The 15,706-nt window shown below is 32.5% G+C and overlaps 1 protein-coding gene across 1 annotated transcript; it reads right to left on the bottom strand.

The window, feature by feature from the left end:
• Window positions 1–3,144: 3,144 nt before the first annotated feature.
• LOC113391627 (WASH complex subunit 2) lies at window positions 3,145–14,868 on the bottom strand. The gene is made up of 13 exons (XM_026627652.2): window positions 14,722–14,868; window positions 13,681–13,789; window positions 12,480–12,577; window positions 12,130–12,217; window positions 11,691–11,818; window positions 11,454–11,542; window positions 10,442–10,569; window positions 9,628–9,732; window positions 9,334–9,418; window positions 8,575–8,795; window positions 8,167–8,280; window positions 4,943–7,895; window positions 3,145–3,462 (listed from the first exon to the last, which is right to left on the bottom strand). The coding sequence occupies exons 2-13, from the start codon at window positions 13,774–13,776 to the stop codon at window positions 3,368–3,370; spliced, it is 4,200 nt and encodes a 1,399-aa protein (XP_026483437.2). The 5' UTR covers window positions 13,777–13,789; window positions 14,722–14,868; the 3' UTR covers window positions 3,145–3,367.
• Window positions 14,869–15,706: the final 838 nt, after the last annotated feature.

The raw sequence follows: 15,706 nt of genomic DNA, 5'->3' as shown, positions 1-15,706 counted from the left end.
ACAATGAGTTGAGTGACAAGCAGGCCTGACAGGTCTACGGAGGAGCTGAAGGAGTAATTAGCACAGCCAAGCTTCACGGCTTATAGTTTCAATGTCTTTATTAATTAATTAATTTAAATTATTTTAATGTATATACGATACATATTCTAATGTATAGAGGTAGGTGTAAACAGGTCAAAGGTACAAGAAAATACGTTGAATAAAATCTAATTTATTTGTAAAATGTAAATTTAACGCGTTATAATTATTAGGCACTTAGTTACATTTACAATTTCACTAAATATGTAAATATAATTCTATCGATTGTAGTAAAAATTACAGTATTTCATTTAATAAAGCCATATTGTATTTAAAAATACCTCCTGAGGTTTGAAATATAGGTAATCGTAACGGAAGGCCGATTAAATGTCATTTTAAATTATTATACGAAAAGAAAATAACAGATAATACATATAAACATATACGACATATTATTTTAGCTGACAACATTTAACACTTATTTTAGTAAAAATAACATTACCACATTTAAAAACCACTTTAAAAATTATATTTATCAGACGCAATTTCGTTTTAATTTTGTACACTTTTAATTAAAATAAACATTACTATAATATACATCAAAATAAACAATATTTTATAAAAATGTATTATTCAGTTCGGCCTTACGTTGTATTTGAATAGTTACATGAAATGTTTCACTTTGTATAATAAAATATATCTTTTGTTCTTTTCAATGGTCCTCCTGAACAATATAGGTTTGGCATACATTTTTGACCGCGAAATGCCGGAGATAATGTAGTACGTAGGTATGTATAAACACAGACAGTGTTCCCTCATTCTGTCATTCCACAGCGAGCAAGCGCAAGCGAAGACAGCTCTGTTAAGTTTTGAGAATGTCTTAAGTCGAGAAAAACTCGATAACTTTTAATGACTCTGTGTTAACCAGAATTAACTACAAGATATATATCTTAGAATAATATACAAGATAACGTAACAAAAATATATACAAATGAACCAGGATTTATAAGTATTACAGTATCTAAACAATTTGTAACTTATATTAGTCCAGATAATAGTGTCTTATATCATAAAAAAGATTATTTATTACATTTTTTTTTACAATATTAATGTTTTCGTTTGTGACATATTTCAATATTGATATCATTTCCTTTAAATTCATTTAATACAGAAATAAATAAATAAAAAAAAAACATCGTATTAAAAAAGCAGTTTCAGATTGCAACACAACATTTCATTTACGATCTTTTGACCATAGAAAATTATCAAAAAAAAAAACACGTTGAGTGTAATTTCAAAAATATAATTTTATAATTAAAACAACGAATTTAATTAACAACAAATTAGTGCCTTTACTATTTATATAATAATAATATATTTATCGGAATGTTATTTTCTTTTATTGCACTTTATAATTTCATCCTTTAACACTAAAAAAAAAAAAACGAATCTTTGTCATAAACACCTTTACCATAACCATATAATTACGATTAAATTAACTCGCTCAAAGAACTAGAATCAAGTATGATTAAGATGTCCATTCTCTCACTATTGGAACACCCTTTCGTCTATATTCCAATGACAGGAATATATAAACAACCTTAGATTTACATATTCCACGAGATAAACAGCTCTGCTATATTTTGCACTACGAACTGTTCTAAATTAATATTATTAGGAATATAAAAAATAGAATATTTTTAAATTGTCTTTGATTTGTCACAGAAATGTAATAAGTAGTTGTACTCTATTCCAACCATAAGAGGAAAGCCTCTTTGTTTTAAAGATTTCCAGCACGGTGGAATGTGCGTTGAGTCGAAACCTTTAATTCTTTTCATAAATGTTTAATATTTACTATCTTTAACAGCGAGCAACCCTTATTTGCGGCCAGATTCAATTAGGCAACCGTATATCATAATAAACAGAAAAAAAATAGCTTTAATTTGATATATAAATTATGAATGTACGTTGTGAGTGTATAGACGTAACAAAATCATACCTGTGTAAACCTGGCTGCGAAGCGGTGCGGCCAGATGCGAAACGGCAACCATGATTTTTCAGTCTTTATAGGTGTTGCCGTAAAGTAGACGAAATTTTATTGAAAAAACAAATCAATGAAATTTTTGACGGAATAAGAATTATTAATAATTTAATTAAAAATACTTGCGGCCACATTTTGATAGGCAACCTGGTAGATATAAATTCTCCTAATCATAAATATGTGTAAAAATTTGGTTTTTAGCAAACACACGATGGGTACACTGATTCTGCAGCGGGATCTCGTACTATAAAGATATATTAATCATAAACTCTTAGCAGTGCACAATATAGCTGAGCTATTAGCGAATCGCATATGATACGTAAATCTAAGGTTTGTTTATCTTTATTCCTACTTCGATTGGAATAGACTTTAGAGAAGATACTTTATAGTGATAACAATACACTAATACACCATAACTCATAATAGAATACTATTAAATTTAGTCACTTACATCAACTTTACTTTTACCTCGAAAGGTCCCAAAAATGCCGCAAATTTACACGAATCCACAATGGATAGCACAGGTTGGTTACATCTCGACCAATAGTGTATGTTAATTTAAGCCTAATGTAATTTATTTCTCTCTACACCTCCTGCCATCGGAATCGACTTGGTTTATAAATAATCTATAAAAATCTTGAACTTGTGAATCTGAAATGTGTGGACTTGACAATCATGGCGGATATACGCCAATGACACCAGACGTTAGACTCGAGGCTGAAGGCCTGTCTGTGTTCTTGATTATACGTTACAGTATAGATGTAATAAATTCGAAATATAACAAAAAACTTATATAATAATAATTCATATATCACGTATGATTAAATTTTAACAAACACTCTTAAGCGAAAGCGATATTTCATTAAATTACGTTGCAAACTTTTTTGCAACAGTACACGCAAATTTTACGTATGAATATTCGACTTTGAAGTTTTACTTTTAAATAACTATATATAATCTGTCAATGTCAATGAAATAAATTTCCATTTCTAAACGAAGTGAACACATCCTTAGAAATTTATTTAAATAATACATTTATGGAAATTATATAGAAAAACACAAAATTATCGTACGATGAGGGCGTGTATCTAAAAAATATAAGTTATTTGTAAATATTTTTCACAAAAGAGCCCAAGAATTGACAAATTACTCACATAGCGATCTGCGAATTCATCATAACTGAATAACAAAATCAATTAATTCATTTGGGTTTTTTTGGGTGAACAAAATCACCGAAAATTTTATATACAATGTATTTTTTGTGTCTCTTTCTATAATGCAACAATAATATACGAATACCATAAGGCATCAATTCTCATCTTCTCCAAATAATGACAAAGGATCTTCAAAAACGACTTCCGTTGGTTTGTTCGTCGATTGAATTGGTGGAGTTGGTTTTACGTCTAAAATAAATAGATTGTTTTAATAAATTTTAAAATAACAGACTGGCACACTGCTTTCCAAAGGTCTGCTGTTCTTTTAGAGAAAACGTTTGGAATTAATGCCAATGTGGGTCAAATTATATGTTTTGAAATTCATCCGCCATATAATACAAGTTTCCTTACGATGTCATTCATAACAGAGCACAAGATGACAAAAATCAGGGGCATTAAAAATCAGTAGCTTCGACCCGTAACTTTGGTTAAGCAAATCAAAACAAAATAAACTTTATTCAAGTAGGCTTTTACAAGTACTTTTGAATAGTCATTTAACAAACTATTTGAAGTAAAGCTACCACCGGTTCGGAATGTAGATTCCACCGAGAAGAACCGGCAAGAAACTCAGTAGTTACACTTTTTCAACATCTAAAAATACAGTTATGTTAGTTAAATACAATTATATATGTATGTCATGTCTCCTGCCTGGAAGTCAACGAGCATTAACTCCGCGCTTTTTTATCATCAATATAATACAATATAAGCTTAATAAGCTTTACATCTGATTGGATACATTAACTATACATGTGATACAAAAGTGCTTTTATGAGCCTGCTTGAATAAATAATGTTTACAGTGTTTTTTCCACTGTGCTATTTCGGCGGGAGCTTCTTTATAGCACAGGTAGGCGGACTGGCATATGGTAAGTGGTCCCCACTCATAGATATTAAAATGCTCTACCTTGGGAACTGAGATGTTACTTCCCTTGTGCCTGTAGTTACAATGGATCCCCCAACCTTCAAGCCGGAACACAATAATACTAAGGTATTATTGCTTGGCGGTAGAATACGTGTTGAGTGGGTGGTATCAAGCCGTGCTTGCACAAAGGCCAACAATCAGATAAACCTAGCCAACTGCTACATCGATAGCGCACTATAGTGCGTTTATTATCAGATATCTCTTTTCTTTCAATCTCAAACCGAGGAGCGGAGACAGATCAGCAGCAGGACTAGCTTTACAAGAGCACCAACAGACGGGAGTGTACCAAAACTTACAAAATCCAAGCTGGTACTGAGAAATACGCAGCATTTCATTCATTTTAACCGGGATTACAACTCGGAAATACCAGAGTTTGATATAATACAGCTAATTACAGCAAAGTAGACCTACTTTCCTGTAACGGACTGTAAATTTCCCACTGCAAGACCAAAGCCTCCTCCATTGAGGAGAATGTTAGAAGCATATTCCACCACGCTGCTCCAATGCGGATTGGTGAACACACAGATGTGGCAGAATATCGTCGAAATTAGACATGCATGTTTCCTTGCGATGTTTTCCTTCACCGCCGAGCACGAGATTAATTATAAACACAAAAAGAACATGAAAATTCTGCGGTGCTCGCCTGGGTTTGAACCCGCAATCATCGGTAAAGATGTTACTGTTACCACTAAATTAGCTTCAACTGCAGCCCTATATAGTTAAATTGATGAGTAATATAGAATCTCACCTGATATTTTTGAGGTTTTACTTGCGAACAAATCGTCATCATCGCTTTTGTCACCGAATAGAGAAGCTCTGGCCGCCTTCTTCTTTTGCTCAACAGGTTTCACTGCCCTCTTGCTGAACAGATCAGCTTCGTTATCCGAGTCAAATATACTTTCTTTCGTCTTTTGTACTGATGGCTTCTTATTACCAAAGAGTTCCTCGTCGCTGAGATCATCAAAAAGAGGTTTTCTATCTTTCGATTCATCTTTTCTTTTATCTTTTGATGTAGTTTCTGCTTTAGAAATTTCTCCGTAAGCTCTACCGATGGTTTTAATGTTGCTCTCACTGCAATTGTTTTCGCTTTTGATCACTGTATTATGACTAGAGTCAGAAAATATGTCCTCGTCGTTTAATATGTATACAATCTTTGATTTGACTTCCGTTTTCATTTTATCTGAAACGTCACCCGATTCGTGTTCTATTTTTGAACTATAATTATCTATTGGTATTTTATTTGTTGAAGTTGGATTAATTTGTTGTGTATCAGTTTCTTCACTAGGTTCAACAGTTGCTACTTGTTTGCTATTAATTTCAACCTTTGAGGATTCTGTAGGCTTAGGTTCGTCAAAAGAACTTGAATTATCAGTGGAGTCCGACCCAAAGTCTATACCAGATTTTCTAACAGCTTCCAATCTAGCTCGTCTTGTTGAAGGACGTCTTTTGACCTGAATTTTAGGTCTGTCCTTAGATAGTTTATTATCTAATACTTTTGAATCTGGATTGCCATCAAAACTAACAGATTTCGCTATTTTTGAATCAGTATGATTGGGACTATGTATATTAATGTCTTCATTGCTCTTAGTTGATAGGATCTGTCCGTCTGTCTCTTCGTTTGTTTTGTTCTTTTTAGGAGAAGCTCCGGGCATCAAAGTTTTAACATTTATGTTAAAGTTCATAGGTTTTAGTTTCCCTATAGGCTTTTTGTTAGAGTCTTCTTCTGACGATTTTGATTCCTTAGTTTCATATTCCAATGTTTTATTTTGTTCGATGTTTTGTATTGTTTGTTCCACTGATGACTCACTTTTTAAGTTATTTGTTTCATCATTATTACTACTATCTTTATCAGATTCATCATCTTCAAGAAGTTTTGAAATATTGACATCTTTTTTGTCAGTTTCGCTAAAGTCTTCTAATAATTTCGTAATATCTACTGTTTCGACGGGGTTCTTAATTGTATCCGGTACGTCTTTATTTGATTTAGGTATGACGTGTTCTTCTAGATATTTTGATTCAATATTTTCGGATTGGGGTATTTCATCGAATAATTCGTCAATAGGTTCTTCAGTTGATACAGTGTTTGTACTTTTTAAGGGCTTCTGAGAAAAGTCGACCTCTATATCCGGTGGTTCATCGTGAAATATCCTAAATCTGTCACTACTGAAATCTAGATCTGGTTTTTCATCACTTATCACATCGTTTTTCTTAAAAAACAACGCTTCATCATCCGAATCATCATCAAAGAGCGCATTCACATTTTTACTTCTTTTAGATTCACTTTTAGGTTTTTCAAAAGCTGGAGGTAAATCATTAAATATATCACTAAATATGTCGGGTTCTTTCGATTCTATTACTTGTTCAGAGAATAAAGGTTCTTCTGGAGTTAATTTTTTTTCTATGATATTATCACCATTTAGTTCCTCTTTGATTTGATTTCTTTTTGTTTTTATTATTTCACTGTCATTTATATTTGTTGATTGTTTTTCATTATTTTCTTGTTTATTAGTGTAATTGTTAGTATCTAAATTTTCATCATTACCCGTAATTACAGCTGTTTGGATATTTAAATTTTCCTTTTCATAATTATTTACATTTTGTTTTAATATTTCTTTACTATCTGATATTTTATTTCTATCAAAACTATTGTCTAATGCATTTATATTTTCAACTGCATTTACATCAACTTTAACATTTACTTCATCCGTTTTATTGTCTGAGTAAGAAACTTCTTTAACATTTTTTTGTAGTGTTTCAACAACCGTTTGATCTGTATTCATAGTGAATAAATCATCATCATCATCATCGAATAAATTAGGACTTCGTGTTTGTTTTATAAGTACTGAGTTATTACTAGACTTAATATTAGACGTATTTGTATTTTGATCAACAATAAGATTATTTTCATTTGAAACTAAATCATTTACATTCGTAGCTTCTTTTGAGGTTTTAATTTCACTATCGATATATTTTATAATTTCATTTTTATTATTATCTTCTTTAACAACTTTAGGCTTCGATTTATTAGCCACATCCGAAAATAGGTCATCGTCACTGTTATCATCGAAAATACTTTTAACTTTTACATTTTCTTCTTTTGTTTTACTTATTTTTCCACTAGGAAATGTATCTGTTTTTATAGTACTAGTTCTGGTTTCATTAGTTGCAGTTGTAGTCTTATCTGTTTCTGTAAATAAGTCATCTTCACAATCAAATATGCTTTTTGTATCTTTTCTCACTTGTGGTTTATCTTTCGATTCGACGATATCTGAGAAGAGATCGTCATCATCGAAAATAGATTTCGTATTTTTATTGACTGTTGGTTTCGTTACATTCGTAGTAAAAATATCGTCGATATCGTCGAATAGATTATCGCTGAATAAATCAATTTTATCCTTCGCCTTAACTTCAACCATCTTTTCTTTATCTTTTACAGGTTTCGTGGTTTCTTTGTTAACGACATTTTTATCCATGTTTTTAACGGCCGGTTTATTAGTAGGTTTAGTAAATAGTTCTTCGATAATTTTCTTATTCTCTCTTACAGGTAGAGTCGTTTCTTTGACAGGTGGAGAATGTGAGTCAGTGATGTCACTACTATCTTCATCTGAAGTGGACTTTCGTTGATTACGTTTTAAAATGGCGGCGCCGATGCTTTCAGCGCCTTTGTTCGACCCGAACAAAGATATACCTCCTATCGGTTTCTGAAAGGATTTATGAGAATTTATCAGAGATAACAATTAATCTAACGAAAATGACGGTTTCTTGTTAGTATTTCAAATTCAATAAGATTTTAAGTCAATTATGCTGACGAAGAAGAAGTTAAAATATTGCAGAAGTTAAAATCTCTATTAAAATACTTAAAGCGAAAAATCATTTCAACGTTTTAAGGAACTATATATAAATATTGAAAATTTTTAGCACTGGTACGGTTGTTCCTGGTATTCGGCACGTGGACTGCAATAAGTTACTAACCTTGACATTGATATCAGCAATGGACGATGTTGGTTTGTTCGTAGACTTTTCATCAGGACGTGTCGGTACTACTTTATCAAATAAAGGCGAATCTTCTCTGAAGCTGGAACTCGGCTGAAGACAACAATCGAATATTACTCAAAATATGTCCTGCTTCCTTTTTGACAAGGGCTTAGACTTTATTAACCACCGCGCTTAAAATACACTGATTTACAGGCTAGTCACAAAGAAACAGTCTAAAGTTTTAGACGGAGGCAATGTTTTTTCAAGGAAGTTTGCAATTTTTTTAATACGATAATACTGAATATGAAAACGAATGTTCATAAATATGAGTATAGAACTGACAAAAGAGATAGAGTATTCTGAGTAATCTCACACAGTTCCTGACTAAATTGAACTTAGACTCACTTGCACATAATCCGGGACGATGTTGCCGATGTCGTCTGACACCTGTGAGCGGTCACCGAATAATTCTTCCACGACATTACTCGCACCGAAACTCGATCGATTCGAATCCCTGTAGCGACTTTGATTGGGTTTCTTGTGTAGTTCCGCGAATATGTCATCATCTGAATACTTGTCGGACTCGTATGAGTCCAGCGGAGGTGGTTCGTTTGGGAAAATCGTTGCTGGAACAATGTTTAAATTGAAAACAATAAAAAACGCTTATTATATATAATCAATCAAAATATACTTTAATAAGGTTGGCTTTGAATCGTCATTTTACAGACCTATGTAAAAAATAAAGGTACATCAGGTTCGCCTACTTATATTTTGCTTTTGTTTTGATTTTTGTTTGTCTTTATCGAACAACGTATTTTAATTAGTTATAATTATAAATAAATAAAGTGTTTTGCATTGAAAATGTTCTCTGTGACACTTTTGATGCTTAATATATATATAAAACTATGACTATCGAGACTAACATTTATCTTTCGTATCATTTGTATATATAGACTTGTTCGAATTCGTTTTTTTTAAGAATCTTCTGAATGGTATCATAAGGATAACAGACGCAACTCAAAGGCATCCCTCTATTTGACAAATAACTCATTTTCTGGTCAAAAGGTCGTACACCTTAATAAACGAAATTGGTCCTCTGCGAGGCGGATATATATGTGTCATCATTTCTTACGATGTTTGTATTCTAATATGTATGTATAATACCTGGTGTCGGTTTGTCCATCCCATAAACTTTTCTCGTAGTCGGCTCTGGAGGTGGAACGGTTTGCTCCGGTGCGGGAACAGGCAACTATAGACATTTCAAATATTAAATTTGAGTGTTAATATATTTATAAAACGGTACGGACTGGATTAACATCAAATCCAATAGTTTTATTCGAAAAAATGTAAATGGATATGACTATCTCTTTCGCTCCCATACATGAAAATGAGATAGTTATATATTCCGTTCGGTTATGTTAATTTAGTGAGTCGTGTCTAGCTAAGCGTGGTCCTCACGGGCGGTCCGGCCAGTCTGCGGGCCAGCTCGGCGGCCACGTCGGCGGCGGCGGGCGGCTGGCTGCAGCGAGACAGCACCTCCGACTCCATGGACGATGACGATATCTGGACGCGAATAGCGTGGAGTTAGGATATGTTGGATTTCGTGCTGTATAAAACTCATTGCATAAACATGCCATGTGCTATGCGGAAATGCCGGAAGTTCCGGTAGAGTAGACCTTTGAGCCACCGTAACAAATTAGAAACTCTTTTCTATTTTTTTCCTCTGTCTATTTTGATAAAAAAATTGTAACCATGGAATAATGTGGAAATCAACTGTCACGGGATCTCTAGAATTTTGATTGGATGATGAATTTTAATATTATCAAAGGGAATTTTAAAATTCATCATCCAATCAAGATTATATTTTTCTCCAGTGGAAGATTTTTTACATTCAATAAAATTAAAGTAATGTTTCTTATCCTATTTTAGAAAAGAGGTATATTTGGGTAGGTTTCTCCGTAGCAGAGAACAGGCAGAGTTGAAAGGATGAAAAGATTTAGAAAAACGGCAGAGATACGCGTACCTTGAAGAGAACCTAAAGTGACATTCTTCTGATCACTAATGATCACTAAAAAATTTCGCACAGATTTTACACAGAAATTGCGATTCACACATTTAACTCTGATTTCCAATTTTTTTATTGATCTTTAAAGATCGTCAATATGTACCAAAAAAAGGGAAATCGTTAAACAAACAGACAAAAAGTACTAAACACTTTGAAACTTGTAACCTGCCTAATTACATTTATATATTGACTTGACACATGACTCACAGTTCTCTGTGCGTGTTTGTCGGTCGCGTCCTCGGCTATCTCCGGCTCCGAGTCCGAGTACTCCTCCTCTGGTGCGACATCTCGTTTGGACAGTGAGCTGTCGGTGTCACTGTCTTCAGGTAAAAGACCTGGGGATGTAGATGTACGCTTACTTACTGGTAGAGCTTTTTCAAGCCCATTCGGGTAGCTTACAGACACAAGGGACATCTTACAAGGAACATCTTAGTTCCCAAAGTTGGTGGCGCATTGACGAGAAAGGCTGGTTACTGTATCTTACAGTGGCCATGTCTTTGTGTGTGGGGAATGTTACCATCAGGAGGTCCATTTGTCAGTCTGCCTACCTATACTCTATTCCAACGATAACAGGAAAAAAACCAAATAAACAACATTTGACAGCGAATGATGAATGGGAATGAATTAATCTATGATATTCACTGTGGATTTGCGAAAAAATGGCGTTTGGAACGTCGGCGAAACTGTTATCGGAATTTTGGAAGTAAAATTAAAGTGGAAATATGTAGTTAAGTGTAACAGTGTTGTATTGTAAATAAAGATATGTTAATCATAAACTCTTAGTAGTTTTTCCAACTTCCATTGGAATAGACTATATATCAATTAGACTTGTTACCTCTTCATCTCACTCTTCCGACAAACGACAATACTTTCTTAATAATCGTTCAATTACCTGAATGTACTTCGCTTTAACTGATTGCTGTATTGCAATTAAAGTAAAAATATTTTCTTTCGAATTCCTACGGAACAAAATACTTGCACCTCATTGGTCGAAGCCCGCGAAGGGACATACCAGTATTTAAAACGGGATATTTACCATGTTTTTTATTTTAATTTGCTGGAGCTCGATATTTGGACATTGTACACGAATGTCTTGTTCACGAGACTGCGAGTCATGGTAAATATCCGGTTAAGTTATGTTAATTTAAAATCTTAAATAGCCATATTCTTCCGGAGCTCGTATTAAGGAATGGACTTAAGTTAGGCAACGTAACAATACCTGCGTGCCATTTGTTCTTCCACGCTTGTGATCCAATTACATAAGGCACTGGTCGGTGTGAATACACGTCCTTGGGTTTCAACACCATGCTGAAAGGTATCAATTATTATTATCAGCACAGGCGTGAGTTTGGGAAAGTTGGTGGCGTATTCATAACGGCGCCGATAGAGCGGTGGTGACCACGTACGATCATTAAAACAAGAGGGAACATATACCGCGTGTCGAGTTTACGCCTACCTGCTCTCCTCGTCATCAGAGCTGTCACTATCCATGATGACAACCGGTTCATGCATCATCTCCAGCTTTTGGAGACTACGCTTGATCTTCTGAAGGTCGCTTTCCGGTTGAAGTTTTGGTGCTTCTTGCTGTAATAGAAACGAACTTATGATCATTTTCTCCAGTGACAGTGATCATTGCTGACATTCTGAAGATACTAGGTACTGTGCAAGGGACTAAAGCGAATACTCTGAAACTCTGTGAGCGTTTTAGCGGTTGGATATTGTCTTTTCGTATATTGTAATTTTAGTGCAAATAAATCACTTCTTATTTCCACTAATGTCATTTGACAACCCCTAAATTCCCAACGATATGCTGTAAACGTCTCCTCAAGGGGAAATTGGGGTATTTACTGGCTTTACTTTAATTTAAGGGGCGTAAAGTAATGAGTATAACTTACTTTAGGCGATGACTCTTCTGGTTTTATATCAACGTCGTCATCATAAACTCGGCTCTCGACAAACTGACTATTACTTAAAGCTATAAATCTGTGAACAGTGATTAACGTTAATTAGATAACGTCGTCAATGAACAGTCTCAGGAAATTGATTTTGTCCAGGAAATACATTAAGGCAGGAAGGCGATTAAACGCCAATACATTTTCGAAATTCAGGCAATATTAAATTATCAGTATGGGCCGATCCTCTCCTTCATATAAGACAGTTCAGTCGTGGTACCGACGGCTTTAACATCTCCGTGGCACGGGAATTTAAATATGTTAGCATTTTTTCATGGAAAAGATTCACTTACTTATTGTTAACATTTTGCAGATCAATGCTGGCATTGTCCAGAGCATCGACCATTGAATCCAGTTTCGCATTGGCTTCTTGGCATTTTGTCATAATTGACTGAAAAAAAATATTGTTAGTATTATCTATTTATGGGATAGGTAGGCGGACGGACAAATAGGCAATCTGATTGTAAGTGGTCACCACCGCACATAGAAATTTTAATCATTCTTTAACACCAACAACCATAACCACCAACCTCGGGAACTAAGTTATTATATATATTGTGTCTGTAGTTACACTGGCTCAACCACCCTTCAAACCAGAATACAACAATTCAAAGTACTGCTATTTAGCAGTAGAATATCTGCTGAGTGGGTAGTTACTTTGTAATTAATTAATTACCTCTCATGCGGTTTGTATTAAGTTCTTTCATAGATAATGTACAGATTATTTCTGTCATAAAATTGATGATGAATAACAAAAAATAAATTTGAACAAATTTTGTAAAAATAATACCAATACATACTATCAGTATTTAAAACGGGATGTGTACCATGTTTTTTATTTGTATTTGGTGGAGCTCGATATTTCGACATTATCTACAAATGTCTTGATACATACTTTCGATAAAGGTGCCAATTAAAAATAACTAAAATTCTAATTTATTAAGACACAAAAAACTATTGCTAATGTATTAAATATATCTTTTTTTATATATAATAATAATATATATATAAAAAAATATTTAATTTTATAAGCCTTAAGCCAACTACATTTATATTTTTATTCAGGACATTAAACAGCATTAAAAAAAAAATTATTTAATGTAAATACTGACAATTTATACCTTAATATGTACTGTGTACACACAATGCTTAATTTATCTTTATAAATCATCACAAGGTGGTGAAATATACTGAAGAAATCAAATGTTTGCGCCACCAACCTTTACGTTCCTTGTGCCTGTAGTTACACTGGCTCACTCACTCTGAACACAACAATACAGAGTACTGTTATTTGGCAGTAGAATGTTTGATGAGTGTATGCTATCTACCCAGACGGGCTGCACAAAGCCCTACCACCAAGTACTCATACAACATAACAAAGTACGTAATATTAAACTAATTAAAAACGAAAATTATTAAATACTTTCAAATTGTGAAGAAACACTTCTAAATGATATATGTGGAGAATTAGAAGAAGCAAGAGGAAGCGCATACCTGATGAATTTGTTGTAACATTTCAAGCAGCTGTTTGTCTCCGGCTAGGTTCCAGTTTGGAGCCGCCTTACGGAGGGCTGCTGTGTCACCTTCCATCTTTGATTACTACCTGCAACATTAAAATAAAGAATCATTTGTTTAATGCTAGCTGTGCGTTTTACATATACAAGTTGTAGTATTACTGTGTATTGCTGTTTAGCAGGAGAATATATGAGCAGTGGGTGGTACCTTCTAGAGATTAGCGCATATAAACAGACAAACTCTTCAGCATTATTATAACAGTACAGACAACAGTGTTAAAGAGTAATTTAAAGTTAATAAACAATGAACTAACTTCTCAGACATAACATGTTGGAAACTATAGAAAATCTAGTTTAAAAATAATAGTATTGAATTTGAAATGTTAGAGAGAAAGTATTCAAAAATAGTTTAGTTTAATTTAGTTTCGTATATCATTAATTTATTTAAAAAATATAATTATAATACAAATGAAAGTCTAGATTCAACATATTCTCATTAACATAAATGCACATATCATTAAATGCTATAGATTTTTATAATTAATTTTCATCTAGAAATAAAAAAAAATTACACAAGTATTTATAACGAATATTATTTGTAATGAATCAGAAAAGGGAAATTACTAAATTACTTTTTAATTAAATATTTTTTTCTTTAAAACCTCTTGTTTTTGATAACACTTAGTGGGGAAAAAAAGATATTCACTAAATATAAACTTTAGTAATGTTTTAATAAATAACTTCTATTAAATTAAATAATATATATATATTTTTATATTATAACTAATAATTAATAATAAACACATAGTCTTTGAACACAGTAAGTTATTTATTTTATAAGAATTTATTAACGATCAAAAAATTACGGAACTCACACAGTTGTTATGGCAAATCATATCAATAGTATGAAAATAAACAACCTTTTAATGTAGGCGTTATATTAATAAATTGACGTGAGAAAATACTTTATAATAATATAGTAAACCAGTTTATTTACATTAAAAACACGTCTGATACTTACGTTACAAATAGCACTTCACATCACTAGTACGGCAATAGAAAGCTTAATGCCGAATAGCGTATTCGTTACATTAACTTTCTAATTAAAGCCACTAAATCATTAACAAAACAAAAAAGTAAATTAGATGTAGTCTACGCACTCCGAACAATTCTCTGAACTGTCAATGTCAAGACCACAATAATAGTAAATGACAAATAACATTCCATTTTACGTTCACATTTGTAAAAAATGATTGTAAAATTAAATTATTAAATTGTAATTATTTCAATAAATCTAGTATTAAATAATTATTTTATATAAAGATGTATTTTTTTTTATTGAGGACATTTTAACAGACTTATTCGTTTTTTATAAATATTTCCATTAAAATTAATACATTTTTTATCTTTAATATTTAAATTTTTGTTTTGCAGTACAATCATTTACAAAAAAGTATCATAGCACTTGTTACAATATGATTACGTAACTATGGTGCAGCATGTTTTAGTGATAAAATATACTTAGGACATTTTATATTCAAAAACTGACGACAAAGTTTTACTTGTACAAACTTCGTGGAAACTTTGTTTAGCTATAAAGTTGTATATTTCTCACTGGGGTAGGTTATTTAAGTTTGGCTTACGATATAATTCAAATTTATTTTAACTTAAAAAAAAAAATTATAGTCACACATATTTTTTTGCAAATAAATTATCGGTCAATAATGCTCTCTCCCTAAAATAATATGCCTCATTTCCATTTAACCATACCTTAATCAAACGGAACTGAGATATAGTAGTTACGAGTTTCAAAGTTCTTTTGACAACATTTAATCAATTATAAAATCAAATAAAAAAATAACCCGTCAAAATAGGTGTTAGTTGTATGATAAAGCTTATTAAAAAAAAATCTATCATTGATGATTATTGGTACGAAATAACATATTCTAAAATATATTGCATTATTTGTCGTATCTATGATGAGTACGATTTCCTATTAAAAATGT

This window comes from Vanessa tameamea, chromosome 30 (genome assembly GCF_037043105.1).
Source record: "Vanessa tameamea isolate UH-Manoa-2023 chromosome 30, ilVanTame1 primary haplotype, whole genome shotgun sequence".
In the NCBI taxonomy this organism is placed as follows: Eukaryota; Metazoa; Arthropoda; class Insecta; order Lepidoptera; family Nymphalidae; genus Vanessa; species Vanessa tameamea.
This window is presented reverse-complemented; position numbering and strand designations above follow the sequence as displayed.